A 16,912-nucleotide genomic window follows, 5' to 3' on the forward strand; every position below is an offset into this window, starting at 1 on the left:
GACTGCACTACCAAATCAGAAAAATTTGATGCCCAGACACAAGGTAGGTGCGTCTGACCCGAGCCTATTTTAATGCAATCGAATCGAACGTTTTTATGAGCCTGTTCTGACCCATTACTCGATCCAACTCAACCAACCAGTTTTGCAGGCTTAAACAGTTAAACATCCCCCAACTCCATCTTTATAATTTAACTAAAACATATAGGTGAAGCAATGAATTGCTTTTAATTTCCACAGTTGCTCACAGGTATATTATGTTATAAAAGGTGTGTGAATGGGAAAAGTATGCTGCAATCTTCAAATTTTTATCTTTCTCCAAGTGAGTTTTAGAAAATTTTAATTTATTTGCTTCTGCAGGTTTTATGCAGCAGACTAGCTGAGGTACTGAGGTAGTGACCGGCTTATAGTATCTCCATTGTTTAGGTATCCGATTTCAACTATAACAAACCTAATTTATAAAACAAACATCCTGTAAAAGTTAGTATATTATATTAGTTATCGCGTTTTAGGCAACAAAAGCAGCATCCGCGTAGAAAGTGATGATTGTTCATGTGAAAGAAAATACACGAAACGTGCTCTCAAGGTGTGGATGATTACTTGAGTTCCACTCCAGCCCGTGAACCAAAACCAGAGCATATAAAGAGGTTTGTTCTAAGTAAACAAACATTTAAGATCCATTTCGCACATGTAATAAAAACCCGCGTAATATATAAAATCTACACCTCAAAGTTTATGTTTAAGTAGAAACCCAAACACATCATATAAGAAAATTATATATTCACAATAATTAATATAAAAAAAATCTAAATAAACCCACGTGACACGCGGGATAAAAGCTAGTGTTTATATAACTATATACTTTATGCTACTAATTTGTGAGGACTATTCACTATCATGCAATCCAAACAATGGTTTACCTTTGTACCATGTACATCTGTTAAACAAAGGGCATGCAATATGCCTCTATCATCTGATAACCGATCTCCCCGACAACTCGAGGGGCTACTTTACTTATCGGTGGTCGTGGAGCCAAGGGTATTTCCGTCTTTCTTATCCTTCTCTGATGACGGTGCTCCTTTCGCTGTCACACTTTTAGACATTTCCGTAACTTGAGCGGAAGTAGTTTCCATTCCCTCTTCAATAGGAAGAGTTCTTTTTGAACCATCCAAAGCAACACCAAGAATAATATTATCTTCCACATTTTCAACCGCTTTCGGTTTTTCATCATCCGTATTTTCATCTCTTCTACTGGTCTCGGGTTTCAACGGTTTCTTAACTTTTGTATCAGAGGTTATTTTAGTATCTTTGGTTTTAGAGTCTGATGAAGACTTGTTGTTTGACTTTGTTGAAGACTTTTTGTTTTGACCTTTTGACTTTTCTTCTCCGTTGACTTTGTAATCAGGTTCGATTAATAACAAGGGACGGTTTGAAGGCGCTCTACCGCGAGTGAAGACTGAATCTGCAAAGCGGAAGCTGTCCAAATCTGAGTCGTTATACGTCTTTTGAATTGTACGAATTGGTGTTGCGAGTCGAGCCCGGTGATGACTTATCACTCTTAGAAGATCCAATAAGATAGCTTCCTGCTTTCATATAAAAAAGTTAAAAAAAATATTAAGAAAAAAAAAACTATTTAAGCTCAAGTTCCGAAAGTTACTTACCTTAACACATAAGTACTCTTCAAAATGACAAGTTTTCACAAAGCATGACACGAAAATCTGCATAACATAAATCATAAACCGACTCCATATAATCTTAATAAGTAAGCTGAACATAACATGAAATGAAACCAACCAAAAGGGACTGATTTTCGGGGTCAACGTTTGCAAGGAAAACCCTCCTATGCAATCTTTGTTGTTCTACTTGAGGATTTTTTGCCAATACTTTCCTCATATCAGCTACAATAATCTGTACATATAACAATTAACATGCCATATAATTTAAATATATATATATACGTATAAATGGCATACCAACTGATGAATATTCGTGTACTTACATTAATTTTATTGACATCTAAATGACTAATAGCTAGATGAGCTTTAATGCGCCAATGAGCCTTCTGAGTCACATTTCTCACTACATTCATAGTAAACTTGTGGTTTGGAATATGAATCGCTTCACCGTCTTCACCTCTTATAATTGTAGGTGACCACCACCCAACATGCTGAACATGAAAAAAATGAGATCCGCATCAGTAGAAACGTTTTTAGAACAAATCGTGTTGACCATGAAGAACAAGTCAATATACCTCTACAGTTCCAGAAACTTCATCACTTTCTATCTTTGCTTGGATCCACTCATTGACCACAAACGGACGGGTTGCATGAATCATGGCACTTGAAAGAAAGTTTGTGAATATCTATATAAATAAAAGAATGTCAGTTGGGATTGTAAAGTAATAGTTGCATGATATATACATATACAAGTATATATACACCTCACGGCCAGCGAGTGTCAACAACACAGTCCCAAGACCACCTGCGGTTAGCCATTTCTGGGTAGAAAAACCTAGCAACTCCATGAAAAGTGATACGGCAGCAACCCATACTGCAGTGTATACTGCTTTACCAGCAAATTTGAATCCCATCTGTCAACACAACAAATATTAGGCGTGGCAAACTGGCCAAGTTCAGGTTACTGGTCAAAACGGGTTCGGGTTAGAACAGATTCTAAGCAAATATGAGTTGGGGTCAAAACAGAACGTATTAAAAAAGTATCAATTTGGTTCGGGTCAAAACGGGCCGTTTTAAAAGAGTATCAATTTGGTTCAGTCAAAACGGATCCTTTTAAAAAGTATCAGTTTGGTTCGGGTAAGAACAGACCGCTTTACAAAAGTATCAATTTGGTTCGGGTTAAAACAGGTTTGGCCAAAATGAAGTCTTGAGATGAGTCGTTTTAGAAACAAATTCATACAAAATTACCCCCCCCCCCCCCCCCACCATTTGAGTTGACCCGTTGAATAATTTGAGGTGACCAAATGAACCCATATGCATTGCTCAAATTGAGCCCTTACTTAAAAAATAGGTCATGATTACCATCTATAACAAAAAATTTAAATTAAATAAACAGAAAAATATTAGTCTCATAAAAATTATAACTGTGGAACATACATTTCTGGTATCGGCACCGTCACTGGTCTCCATGAAAAAGGTTTGTGTTTGTTGAATTGCACTGCATTAATGATTTAAACAATTAAAATTAAAACTTATAACAAAGAAACTTACAATTACTAACAAATCAAGATAATCAACTTCTATTAGACAAACTGACAAAGAAAGAAACATAAATTCACCTGGACAAACAGTAAGCAAGTGCAAGCACGGTCGATAATGATTTCACAAACGTTAAAAGCCGATTCTTAACCATCTGGCTAGCTTCTGATGGCAGGACAACTGGATCCAAAGCTCTGCACAAAAACAAGATTCTTTTAACGAAACAATAAAAAGTATCGACTTCCATATCGTGTCTGAATATTTGGGAACTACCTGCAGATAAGTATGGCTCTGGTCCATAGCAGCAACGGTTGAAGATAAGAAGTCATAACATAATGTGTATTACTCTTTCTCCAACTCCTGTCACTCTTCTGAAAAATGTAAAATAAAACTTTAAGCATGAGTATTAAAAATTAAAAATTGAAATAACCAGAAAGGCACAAACATGAAGAAAAATGTTTCTGGTTTGGCTCATTAACGGCCCGAGACCCCAAACAGCAAACACTACAATACCCACTGCTGGCAGTAGCTTCAGTATAATAGGTCTATCTTTAAAACCACTGCAGTAAGTTTTAACGTCACTTCTAATATATTTTCAGTCAAATTAACCAAACAATGTTTTTGAAATAAAATTGATCAATGATCATTGATCACCTTGATAAGGCAAAAGCAACATTCTTCACATCAGAAATACCAAATTTTGGACTGGATTACGTGAGCAATTGCACTTAAATATATTAAATCGGTCTGGAGTAATGCTCAATGGTTGATGTAATCGAACCGAAAGATTGATACTCAAGGAATCTTTTTGCTGCAAGAAGTTTATGAAGTTCATAAATATAATGCACACACCAAATAATATAAACATTAACAAGTGAGATATTTGATTATTCTCAGCCAGATAAACATACAGAAGCAATTGATGAGAGACTGTCAGGTAATATATGCAATCTGTTGCTTTCAATCAAGCCCTGTCGAGTACACGTAACATTCTGCGAAAGATATCAGCTCAAACCAACATAATATAAATTAGAGAAATTTCAACTAATAGTAACCAAGTTTCTCAGGTGTTTCATAAAGTCAGTTTTTTTTCCCTCTCTCTAAAGTCATTCGACTTTCATTATGTTCCAATCCTATATAATTTTTCTATAAATGGTAAATAAATATTAATATAAATGAGGAAATGATTCAAATTAAACATATTTTGTACCTGAAACTGCTTCTTGTACAACTGATTCTTGTAAATTCCCAATTTGGGGTTAAAATTCAAAGAACCAGTCATAGCCAACATTTGATGAGATTTCAATTACAAAAATTCAGCAACAGTAATTTGCATTGCAGTCACCATTAAACACGGTTCAAACCCTAGGACAATATATTTTTTTAAAAAATTCAGGATTGCAGACAAATTATTCATCAAGAACCTGTAATAGATGATTCCATTAACATATGGTTACAGAATTATGTAAACAACAAGCAAATTGAGAAACTAAATGTACAGAATTTAGAAATTAATAACCTGTGGTTGATTTATGGATTGCAAAATCAGAAGAATTATACAATTGTGATAAGAAATTAATAACCTGTTTGGCAAGAAATGATAACAAAATTGGGTGGTTTGGCTGGCATCATAAATTTGGATTCATATATTGCATGTGACCAAACCTTTTAAAGATATTTATACAAAAAATAAACACAGTTATATAAATTAGTTAATGACAATAACATATACAGAACAAATATAAAACTTACATTAAGATAATCAAAACCAAACATAAAATCTTTTGGTTTTTGTCATTTCAACAAATTGATTATTCATACAAGTCACATATCGTGTTCAAATTACAGAAACATGACTAAACAGCTTCATTTACCATTCATAGTTCTCAATGGTGACCTCTCATCAACACTATTTTCAACCATATTCCTTTTGGGAGAAGACTGATACACATTATTCTTGTTCTCTTTCACCGGGTCAAACCGGTCGGTCAACTCTGAACACCCGTTTCCACCACCACGATTATCATCGAAACCCGACATTATACTCCTTAAAGCACCCATCACTTGCCCGTCTTCACGTGATAACTTATTTATCCACTCAGACGCGCCATCAATAATACTCATCAACTTCTCATTCTCTAGTGACAGTTTCTTGACTCTTGACATGCATTTTTTCACAAACCGAACACGGGTTTCTAAATCCTTTTCGAGTTCCTTAATCATCAAACCCTTTTCTTGTACTTCTATCTCCTTAATCACCATTGTTGTTATCATCTTATCCCAAGATTCATGAAACATATTCATCTCTGCTTGCATTTTTGCAAGTTGAGATGAAAACGAAGCAGTTGAATCATTAAATTCTTGCTCTAAAGAACTTATAACTTGCTGCTGGTCAAGATTTTGTTTTTCATACTCATGAATCCTCTCAGATTCTAACTGTTTGATATCTTCTTCAAGACCATTAATTCTTGTTTCTTTTTGTTTCAACTCTTCTTTAAGGTTGACTTCTGTTTCCACTTGAGCTAATAGTGAAGCTTCTAGTTCCCGTCTCATACGATGGTTAACTTCCAAATCGAGTTCTAACTTTTCAGCAACCGATTTCCATATTTGTAACTCAAATTCGACCTTGCTTGTTTCACAATAACTCCGATCGAGTTCTTCATTTACATTCATCAGCTCGGTTTTTGTTTGCACCAGTTGATGTTTATAACTGTCAATTTGTTTATGCAGTAACAGTTTTTCCTCATCAATCTTTGATCGGGTCTCCAAAAGTATAGATTTTAATGCCACCATCATGACTTCACATTCCTCTTTTTCCATTATTAATTGTAACACCAGAGTGTTATACTCATTCAAACGAGTCTCTTTACTTTCTAACTCGTCTTTGCAACAATTCAAATCTGCAACCATTTGTTCGAATTGAGCGGTCCGTTCTGCTTCTTTGACAATTTTATTATCATCCAAAATTTTAATCTCTTTCAAACAAGTCTCTTTACTTTCTAACTCGCGTCTGCAACGATTCAAATCTGCAACCATTTGTTCAAATCGAGCGGTCCATTCGGCTTCTTTGATGTTATTAATCACATTAAAACGAGTATCTTTACTTTCTAACTCGTATCTGCAACAATTCAAATCTGCAGCCATTTGTTCAAATCGAGCGGTCCATTCGGCTTCTTTGACATTATTAATCTCATTAATACGAGTCTCTTTACTTTCTAACTCGTGTCTGCAACAATTCAATTCTGCAACCATTTGTTCAAATCGAGTGGTCCATTCGGCTTCTTTGACATTATTATTCTCCTCCAAAGTTTTAATCTTGTTTTGAAGCTTTATGATTGAAGAATTATTACCGGCTTCTTGAATCTGAGATTCTTTTAGTTTCTTGAGATTGAGAACCAGTTCTTGATTTTTTTCCTTAGTTTCTTGAATCTTACTATCTTTCTCAACTAACATGCTTTCAAGTTTGGATTTGGTGTCCAAAAAGCTTGAATTTGATTCTGAAATCTGAATCTCCAAGCACTTCCTTCGGTCCTCTTCTTGAACGAGAGCTCGTTTACACAACTCTAATCGTGTTTTAAGATCTTCTGAAAGTGTAATTTGAGAATCTAGCTTTGTTTCCAAAGTGGATATATCATTATAAAATGTAGATTTCTCGATATCCCACTCGTTTTTCTTTACACGAAGATTGTTTTTAAGCTTTTCATGGGCTTCTTCCAAATGCTTGAATTGTTCATTCTTCCATTTAAGCTGTTCTTCAAGCTTCATTTTTTCTTCTTCCAACTTTTCAAACAAATCTCCTCTTTCTCTCATTTGTTTCGAAGCTTTAGCCATTTTGCTCTCACTTGCACACTTCTTTTGTGAAACTGATACAATCCCTTCTTTTAGAAGCTCAATCTTGTCCATCAAAGCACGGTTTTGGTCCTCGAGGTTCAAAATCTTTGCATTTGCTTCCTCTAATGAGGAAACAAGCATTTGTTTCTCATCTTCACATTCCCTAAGCTTGGAATTAAAATCAGCACGAAGCTTATCGTTTGCAGAAGTGAAACTTAAAATGATTTTCTCTTTTTCTTTAAGTTTACACTCAAGATCTTCTAATGACTGCTTTGCAACATAAACTTCATCGACCTTTGCTTCTACTTCATGAGCTTGTTTCTCAAGTTTCAGATTGAGTTCTTGGATTCTCTTGAGTTGATCATTGTTTGATTTCTTCAAGTTTTCACAGAGGTTGGCTTTCACGAGATTTTCTGATTTCAACTTTTCGATTTCAGCTTTTGCATCATCTAGTTCTTCATGAAGTTTTTCAGTCATGTTCACTCTTTTTAACTACCTGTGACAACATAATAGCATTAGCAACATGAAGTGTCCAATATTCTACATATATTACATAAAAACATGCAAGCATCAGTCATCACACATTATAAACACAATAATACCATCTTGTTCATCACACATTGTAAACACAATAATATCATCTTGTTCATCACAGATTTAAATAATAAGCCCAAATTAAAAGATTTAGGGGGTGATTGGGATTGCTTATTTTCATCAACTTATAACTTATAAACTTTTTGAAAAGTAATAAGGTGTTTGGGATTGCTTATATTGTGAAGGGAAAAGTTCCATAAGTTACACTTTTGTAACTTATTAACTTAATGAAAAGTTATTAGGAGGCAAAATAAGGAATCCCAAACACCCCCTTATTTGACTACCGAATTCAAACCTACCTCTATCTTACTGGTAAAGGGACAATATAAGAAGGCATCGAGGCGTTTAGGTCCCATATAGCAGGTCTATGACAACCAAATAAGTTATCTCTAGTCTGTTTTACACATCAACCTATATAACAGGTAAGAAACCTACCTATATGTGACTGTAAAGTAACAAAAGAAAAATATAGAACTCACATTCTTGTGGTCTTACACATGAACCTATTTATCAAATAAATCTTTTCCATAATTTCTTCATTGGTAGTTTTTACATATTTTGACCACTTTTCACCAAAGTAATAGTTCAACAGTTTTGTACCACAGTACCAGGCTTCTTCATCAAATTCAAAAGCATCTTCCTAAAGTTAATATCTTGAAGTCAAACTGTAATTCTAGCAGCCCCTTCTTATCTTGAAGTCAAACTGTAATTCTTACTCCCTCGGTCCAGATGAATGTCAGCATTTGAGTTCTAACTTCTAAAGGGCAAATATTTATTTCTCAACTTTAAAAACTTACAATAACTGTTCTGTTTTTCTGACTAAGACCTAGCAAACAAACTAAATCATAATATGATCACTAGATGATACTATCACATTATGATGCAGTTTTTGTCGGTTCTTTCGGTTTCTGTCCCGACTCCAACAAAAGTTATATTATTAATGATGAAATCATGTTTCCAGACATAGCAAAAAAAAAAAAAAATTTGTTTTGTTTCGACCCGAAACCCATTCCGACCCAGACACGTTACAACCCCACCCGAAACAACCCTTTTGTAATTTGTCCCGTGACGACCCTAACCCGTTCTGACCCGACCCTTTTGGCAGTCCTAGATGATAGCTAGGTGAAAAATGGATTAAATTCAGTAATGTAGATGACAATATGTCAATATATCACCAAACTGAACACATATTAACAACTAACTTAGGGTTTGGAAAGCGGAAACAGAACGAACGGGACAGAACAATGTACCTGATGATCGGAGTAATGATTATTACTGTTCGAATAATAACGAATCGAAATGACTGGTTAATGTGATCAGAGTATTGTTGAATAATTTTGGGAGAAGAAGAAAGAAGATAGTGGAGTGAGTGATTTAGGGAGGAAACGTGGGTTGCAGGTAGCCGTTATAACTGAATCAAAAATTGGACTGTATTTTAAATAAATTGGTCCCAGTAAGTTGCCGTTTTACTCTCTACGACGTCGTTTTTAGACTGTTATTTATTATCTTTCATCTTTTGCAAAGACCAAAAAAAAGGCAGTAATTTTAGAATTGGGTTTTGTTTTTGTTTAGCTAGTTTTTTTTATTTTTCACATACTCAAATTCTGAGAAACATCAACATTTTATCATCACATCATAAGAGGTGGGGCTAAAAATTGGTTTAATACTTTTGTTTTAGTTTTAACTAAATTAAAGTACTTTTTTTAAATGATTTTACGTTTGGTGCATTTCTTGATGGTTTTGTTCTTTTATTATTGTTTTTTATTTAAATTTTGGTGTAGTAAATTTATTTAAAAAATAAGCAAGATGAGCATTCGCTCGAAAAAATTGAAAGAGGTGGTGATTTTTTAAATAGCGAACAAATTTTATGGGTATATATGTGTGTTTTGATTAAATAATATGGATGGAATGATGGTTACATTGTAAATGCTCTAAGATTGTTTGTTATCAAGATTGAGGGGTGTTAAATTTCATGAATTCAAATAAGTATTGATAATGGTGGATTATTTTCTTATTTTATGTAGTTGAGCGATCAGTTTTAAAGTTTTTGAGGTGTATTTGTAACCTTACCACCTAATATCATATGTTGATTTTCAAATAAAACGTATAATTTCAACTTGGTTGGGTATAAATACTTATTCGTGGTCCTTAAAAGTTATAGTAATGAACATGGGCATTCAAGTCAAATAAAATGCAACAAGAACTATGGTTTTTCTTAGGCCATTTATTATCGGTGAGTGAAAAGGGCAAGGTGTAAGGTGCATTTTCCGACATGCACTTGGCAAATGGGCTCACATTTCATAGCAAGTTGGGTATGTTATGGTAGAGTGAAATGTAATAATCGACTTGAAGAACAAATGATGGGGGGCAGGTTTCACACCAAGCATGCAATGGTATTGTTGCCAAATGCCCCAAAATGGCTATTTCACGGCCCCATAATACTTGTCTTACAACTATTGTCATGTAATTATATGTGAGTAGAAGACAACATTTACAAATTTTAGAAAGATAACATATAGTTTATTTATAACAATAAGCTAAATACAATCGGTAATGTGTACAAATATTAATTTATATCTCTGAGGTAGTAGAAATATTTCAAACTAAAACAAACATAATACATAATTGATCATAAGTTACACCATTTAAGGCATTCAAATATTGATCATAAGGGTTAGCCATGAGTCTTTTCCCCTTAAATCTTGATATGCCAAATCCTCAATTTATTTCTTTTTTTGAAATCACTTCTTCAATCATTTTTATTTATTTATCACATTATCTGAAGCTGGATGTTGTGATTCTTGTGCAGAATTCATTGATCGCGCATCTAAACTTGAGTGAGCCTTTTTAACCTTCCAACACATCCAACCACACGACGAGGCCTTTGCAAACATTCCCCACTTTTATTTTCGGCTTCCATCTTCTCTTTATGAAGCTTTTTCAGTACGTAAACCTCAGCCAAATCGTGACCAACTGTGGCCATAGCTTCTAAGTTTATTGGAACACAAAATAACCCAAATGCAAAACATGGGTAAAAAAAATGTCAAATATATAAGTATCACAGTTGCTTGGGCAACAAGCAATTCTCTTGATGAAGTTGGGTGCCAGCTAAAAAATAAAAATAGTAATGGTGGCCTCTCTATGATTATATTTAAGTGGTGTGTACTTTTAATTTACCTTTGTTTATCCAAAAATATCTCAATAATGTTATTGTCCTTTTGTTGAGGTTTTATATAATGTTATTTAATTTTTCATTTCTTAAAATTTAACCATCAGAATACCATGATTTGTAATATATAGCATTTGATGTACTAATAACCGCTAGAAACATAAGAATGTGAACGAGACAAGGCACTCGTGAGTGCAAGTGGTTAGTTTGTTAAAAGTTTTTAATTGGCCGGTCCGAAATTAAAAATGCTCGAGTTGGCTTAAAAATTGCTAACAAGAGCTCCAGCTTTAAACATGCATCGCGAAATGAGTCGAAATTAAATCTAAAATTGAACTTTTAACCTCAACTTGTTTTCACGCGTGATATTTAATTTGCAAAGCTTTTTACATAGAAAACGATGCAAGAATGTCTTCTTGGTACCTTAATGGCCACGTATTTGGGTGTAATAGAAAAAGAAAATTTTATAATAAAGAATCCTAACGTACTTATTTTTAATTCATTGAAAGATGGTAGACTAATTTGACTTGGAGAGCAAGGAACAATGGTCAAATAATCATATTATATACATTGTACCTTTTGAAGCATCAATTATTTACTTTATTAATATTTTTTTAAATCATTAGAACTTTGTTACAATATATTTATTGTGTGTAATAAAACATAAAATAACTAAATATCATTCTATGAAAAATAAATAAATTAGTTGATTTCTATGTATTGCTTTTGAATTATTACATGTGTGTGATCTTTTAAGTAAAAACAAACAAACATAAACTTTGCAGGTTTTGGTTTAACTCTACAGGTTTGAACAATTGTAGTTTGAACTCACGAACGCATGTAGCTAGTAACGTGTCAGTAGGTCGTTCTTTTGGTTAAGAAAAACTTTATAACTATAGAGTTAATTTCAAAAAAAAAATGTTAAATACAAAAGCAATTAAAAATAGTTATAAGTTATAACTATAGAGTTAATTTCACACATGCTTTATGTTGATTGGTCATATTGCAATTTTGGTAATGATACGGCACCCAACTACCGAAGTTTAAAACTACATGTTTAGATCAACTTCACGAGGTCTCTAAATATGGATGGATGTTAAGTTGCTTTGTTAAATAAGGATAAAATGACAAAAGACGTCCTTTATGTTTATACGGTTTTTCAGAGGATGTCCTTTGGCAAACTTAATGACAGAAAACATCCTTTATGTTCAAAAAACGTTGCACGGTTCGTCCTTTCCACTAACGAGGGTTAGTTTTTCTCGTTAAATACAGTCATGTGCACCTCATGTGAGGGCAGTTTAGTCTTTTTACCCTCTGAGGGGTTATTTGTGTAATTGATTTAAAATCTTGGATTTTAAATAAATAAAAAAAGTTCTTTTTAACCATCATATTCTTCTTCCCCAAATATTCATAACCCACCATCAACAATTCAACCCCACAACCAAACACCAACCACCACCCATCATCATCATCATCCCATCCAACCTCCCACCACCATCGACAAAACCCACCTCTGCACCGTCCACCGTCGGACCACCACCACCCTCCAACCGTAACTCCATCAGTCAACCACCGCAACAACAGACAAACCAGTCAACAGTAACCACCACTCACTTCCTTCTCTTCCTCCTCTCTCTCCTCCTCTTCCATTCCACCGCAGACCTCATAGTCCAGATCTGCAATATGGGGTTTTCTCTATAGAAAAATACCTGCAATTTGGGGTTTCTATAGAGTGAGAGGGAGACAAGCACCTGTGATTTGCGATAGCGAATGCCGCTAGAGCCTTAGGGCAAAAACACGGGAATAGCGACGGTGTTGGAGAATAAAAGGACGGTGGCGGCGGCCGGAGGCAGCGACAGATAGTGGGTGGAGGCGGCAACAGATGGTGAGTGGCGGTGGTTGTTTGTTTGTTTGGTGATGGTGGGGGTGATGACTTTTGAATGTTAAAGAGAATGAGATACAGATAGGGGAGAGAGAGTGAGAGAGATGGAGATGAAGTGATAGAGAGTTTTATTCTTTTAAACCACCCTTATTAACTGGACCATGAAATTACGCATTTATCCTCACGTGCAGGTCATGTGATCAGAGTTAACGAAAAAATTTAACTGGGTTAGTGAAAAAGGACGTAACGTGAAACATTTTGGAAACACAGAATATGATTTCAGTCACTAAGTTTTCCAAATGACGACTATTGAAAAACCAAGAAAACATAAAGGACATGTTTTGCCATTTTGTCGTTAAATAAGTGTGAAATAACCAAATACCCTTTAATAAAAAATTAATTCAAAAACTTAAAACTGAAAAGAATAATAAATAATTATGGGATCCGCTTTCTTTACGATAAAACAATTATGAGGTGTTTGTATTTGCCTTTGTTCATCGTCGAAAATATGAAAAATAACAATTGTTTTCGCTAATTTGGGATTTCTCGATCATGTTAATCAAAAATGGGTTTGCTACAGTTCTTGAGTCTGATTAACGGTGGTGTTGTCGAGAGGCCAAATGTTAAATATTTGACATTCTTGTATGAAAACTAAATATAATTGACTGTTTGGTAGCCTTTTAATGGTAATTAAGAAACTATCTAAGAGGCTATCTCTTAATGGTTAAAAGAGATAGTTTTAAATCTGAATGGTTAAAAGGTAAATATTAATTCAGATTTTAGGTTAACTTTTAACTATTAAGTGGCTACTAATCATTAAAAGGTAACCTCTTAGTGATCATTAAGCTACCAAACAGTCCCAAGATATTAACGAACATAGTTTATTTTATCTTTTTAATGAGACCTTATGTTGGATTAGATTGTTTGCTTTCTTGATAAAAGGGATGCTAAATTATATGAATTCCAATAAGCATTGATTATTAATTTTTTAAGGTTAGAATGTTAATTTAAATGACTATAGTTTCATGTGAAAGTGAAATTAACCAGAGTTGGAGGGTTATAATCGCAATGCATGATAAGTTGGATGACGCCACACCCCACGTATGTCGTGCACCCCACGATTATGTAGTCCACTTTCTATCCGGCCATGTTGTTGTTGGGAAAAACGACCACCTAGCCACGAACGATTAACAAAAGTTGCGGAATTAATCTTCGTTTGGCTAAACTTTTTTCCGACTCGAATGAACCAATGAAGATGCAACAAATAGGGTAATTTAAAAGTAAATAAGACACAATAATTTTAGCGTGGAAAACCTCTCAAGACGAGAGTAGGAACCACGGGACTATTAGAGCTGCTTCAAATCCACTATCACCAATAATAGCAATACAAAGTTCTTCTCTAGATAAAACTAGAGGCATACACAAAACATCATATACTTTGTACAAATAATCTTCAACTATATGGAATCAAACTACAAAAGAAACGAGTAAGAGGTATCACCAATGACAGAATAAATTGATCCCTGGCACGTCTCTTATCTTCACAAAACTCCAAAAGAATGAGCACAACAAAACTTCTCCTGGCTTCGTCTCTAATGTCTTTGACAATAGCAAAAGAAAAAAACCACACAAACCCTTGTGTGCTTTTTCGGCAGAATAGAATATATATGGTTGAGTTATAATAAGAAGATTAGTTTTTTGTAGGAAGGATAGAAAATAATCTTGTCCATTTATTTTAAACTTAGAATGATTGAAATTAGATTAGAGAAAAAATCAAGTATAAAACAAGGGTAATGACATAATAAGGAAAACACATTTGTTGACTTTCTCTCTCCACATGCAAGGCACATGTCAAATTCCTCCCATCATTTTAAAACGTCCATAACTTTTTTATACGACATTTTTTTTAAAACAATTTCACCTTAATAACGAGTGTTTTGTTATCTTTTATATGAGTATCATATTGCTATATAAAAATATAAAAAAAATTCTTGGGTTTTTTACAAATTGTGTTTTACCAAAATTGTGTTTTACAAAATTGTATTATATCTATTAATTTGACATGTTTAGGGTAAAAATAATAATTTCTTGCAGTTTGTTTGAGTTGGAGTCTACCTGCATTTCATTGAAACATTTGGTCTGGTGCAGGAATCAACAATTGGTTAGTACACATTGCAGTTCATTTCTTATTTTAGTATATACTATTTTGTATTTATTAATAATGCCTATTATTATTATCATTATTTTTGTTAAGAGAGGACGATGGTGCAACAAAGCCTTTACTTGCCTGACTCATAGTGTGACCCGTTTAGCCTCATCAAACCAAATGATGGAGCAAGTTCACTAATTTACAACGGATAGACTAATCTATGATAGTAAGCATCACTTGTTGCTCTTAAAGTTTGAAAGAGGTCATTTTTGACCCATTTACATTTAATGGATAAATTTGGATTCCAGATTAACCCATTATTTGGAGTTTGGACTTTGATCCATGATAGAAAGTTTGGGTTTTTCTTGTTCGTGTTCATTTGTTTCAAAAATGACTGTTCGCGTTTGTCTATGTTTTGTTCATTACTAATTTAAACGAACGGTACACAAATGCAGGTATGCTGTGTAGTTGTAGTATGACTATGATCTAGATAGAATGAGTAAGTTGTCACTTAAGATCTGGTAAATTGCAACTGTATCAAATTTAAAAGTTAAATAATTTTATAACCTGTTAATTTACCGTACGTTTACCTACTTGAAGACAACCCTTTGCATGATGTGTGGAAAAATTTCGAGTTCAAATCAATCTTGCGGAGGCTAAATACAAAATTTATAATCGTCTGGCTAAAGTATGTATAAGTAGTTATAAACAAAATGGCTATTTAATATGTTCTTTCGCATCATTTTTAGGAATGTTTATGTTGTGACTGAACAGGTATTTTCTTTTATGCCTCAAATTTTTGTATGTTTAATTTACTAACAATGTTTATGTAACTGAAAAACAAGTCATGTGGTAGCATGATTATGCTTCAAAATTTGTATGCTAAAACAACATAGATTAGAATTCATTAGTGTAGCTCTTTATAAATAATCATAATTTTTTCAAATCATGTTACGCTTTGTAGCAATGGGGCCTGATAGATTTGGTGTTATTATTAAGTGTAAAGGACTGTGCATGTATTTCTGTTTAGTTTCGAATACGGTACTAGAACTGCCTCAGCTTTAACCCGTTAAGCCTGTTTGGTTTAAAGACCTATTTGTGTTCAGGTTTAGAACGGTTAACGATTAGCGAAACAATCATGGTAGCCGGTAAACATTCTAAATGTAAACGATTACCAAAACGGACCCGAAAAAATCCGATCTGAACTTCTTTAGCATAACCGAATCGAAGCCACCCAAAACATGTGTTACATTCAAGTTTTTAACGGGTCATTTTAAGTTTTGTTTTATCTCATAGTTCAAATCGGATTGTTATAATTTTTTTTATTTGGTGCAGCTATATTATTGATATTTTCGAGTACTAAAGTTGATCGAGCAATTCTCTCTAATAAAATCCGGAGGCGTAAGCTTGCTCAATACCAGCAGCAGGTATTATAGTTCAGTTCGCTAATTTTATTTCTGCAGGTTATCTTTTTGCAGATTTTATGTATTTGCATATTTTGTTTTTAAGTAGAGTTTATAACTGCAGATTTTTGTTAATTTTAAAGTATATTTTGTTACTGTTGATTTTAAAGTATATTTTTGTTAGTTTTTTAAATTGTGTGTCTGTTTGCTTTTTTTGTTTGGAATAATATGTGCACTGTTGAGTGTATGGTTCCAAATAATCATCTTGGGAAGTATATTGACATTATTCCCTTCGCAATTTTAGGTTCATGATGTTGGAATTTAGCCATATCGCAACCGTAAGTTAAAATGTTTAGCCTATGTGTTTAAACCGTACTGCAACTTTAGTTTGGCTCGGTTCGTAATAAGCTGGACTGGCTCGATTTGACTTGCACGTTAGCTTGGCTCGGATTATTTTACTTTCAACATAATTTATTTTTATATACATCAAGTTTAGTAAACAAGGTTTCTTTTAAATAAACCAAGAATTGGTGAATATATCATGCTTCTAGCTCTTAAACTTCACATACATGCATATCTTGTACTAACAAGTTTGTTTTTTTCACTAACAGGTTGTTGATATCATTCATTGTTGATTTGGTCTGGATGCTAATCAACTTATTTTGTAACCTATTT

At 33.7% G+C, this 16,912-nt stretch overlaps 1 protein-coding gene and 1 pseudogene across 2 annotated transcripts; both read right to left on the reverse strand.

Moving 5' to 3' along the window:
- Positions 1-717: 717 nt before the first annotated feature.
- LOC143593277 (mechanosensitive ion channel protein 2, chloroplastic-like) lies at positions 718-4,549 on the reverse strand (annotated as a pseudogene). The gene is made up of 13 exons (XR_013146076.1): positions 4,423-4,549; positions 4,124-4,204; positions 3,867-4,023; positions 3,658-3,772; positions 3,486-3,583; positions 3,293-3,406; positions 3,111-3,171; positions 2,438-2,587; positions 2,249-2,359; positions 1,997-2,164; positions 1,792-1,905; positions 1,659-1,715; positions 718-1,580 (listed from the first exon to the last, which is right to left on the reverse strand). The product of XR_013146076.1 is annotated as a mechanosensitive ion channel protein 2, chloroplastic-like (transcript).
- Positions 4,550-4,938: 389 nt separating this feature from the next.
- On the reverse strand, positions 4,939-8,911 carry LOC143593318 (uncharacterized). The gene is made up of 2 exons (XM_077072985.1): positions 8,888-8,911; positions 4,939-7,539 (listed from the first exon to the last, which is right to left on the reverse strand). The coding sequence occupies exon 2, from the start codon at positions 7,518-7,520 to the stop codon at positions 5,079-5,081; it is 2,442 nt and encodes an 813-aa protein (XP_076929100.1). The 5' UTR covers positions 7,521-7,539; positions 8,888-8,911; the 3' UTR covers positions 4,939-5,078.
- Between the last annotated feature and the right edge of the window lie 8,001 nt (positions 8,912-16,912).

Source organism: Bidens hawaiensis, unplaced genomic scaffold (assembly GCF_021521415.1).
Source record: "Bidens hawaiensis isolate Kalapana, Puna unplaced genomic scaffold, B.hawaiensis_p1.1 tig00001685_1, whole genome shotgun sequence".
Lineage (NCBI taxonomy): Eukaryota > Viridiplantae > Streptophyta > Magnoliopsida > Asterales > Asteraceae > Bidens > Bidens hawaiensis.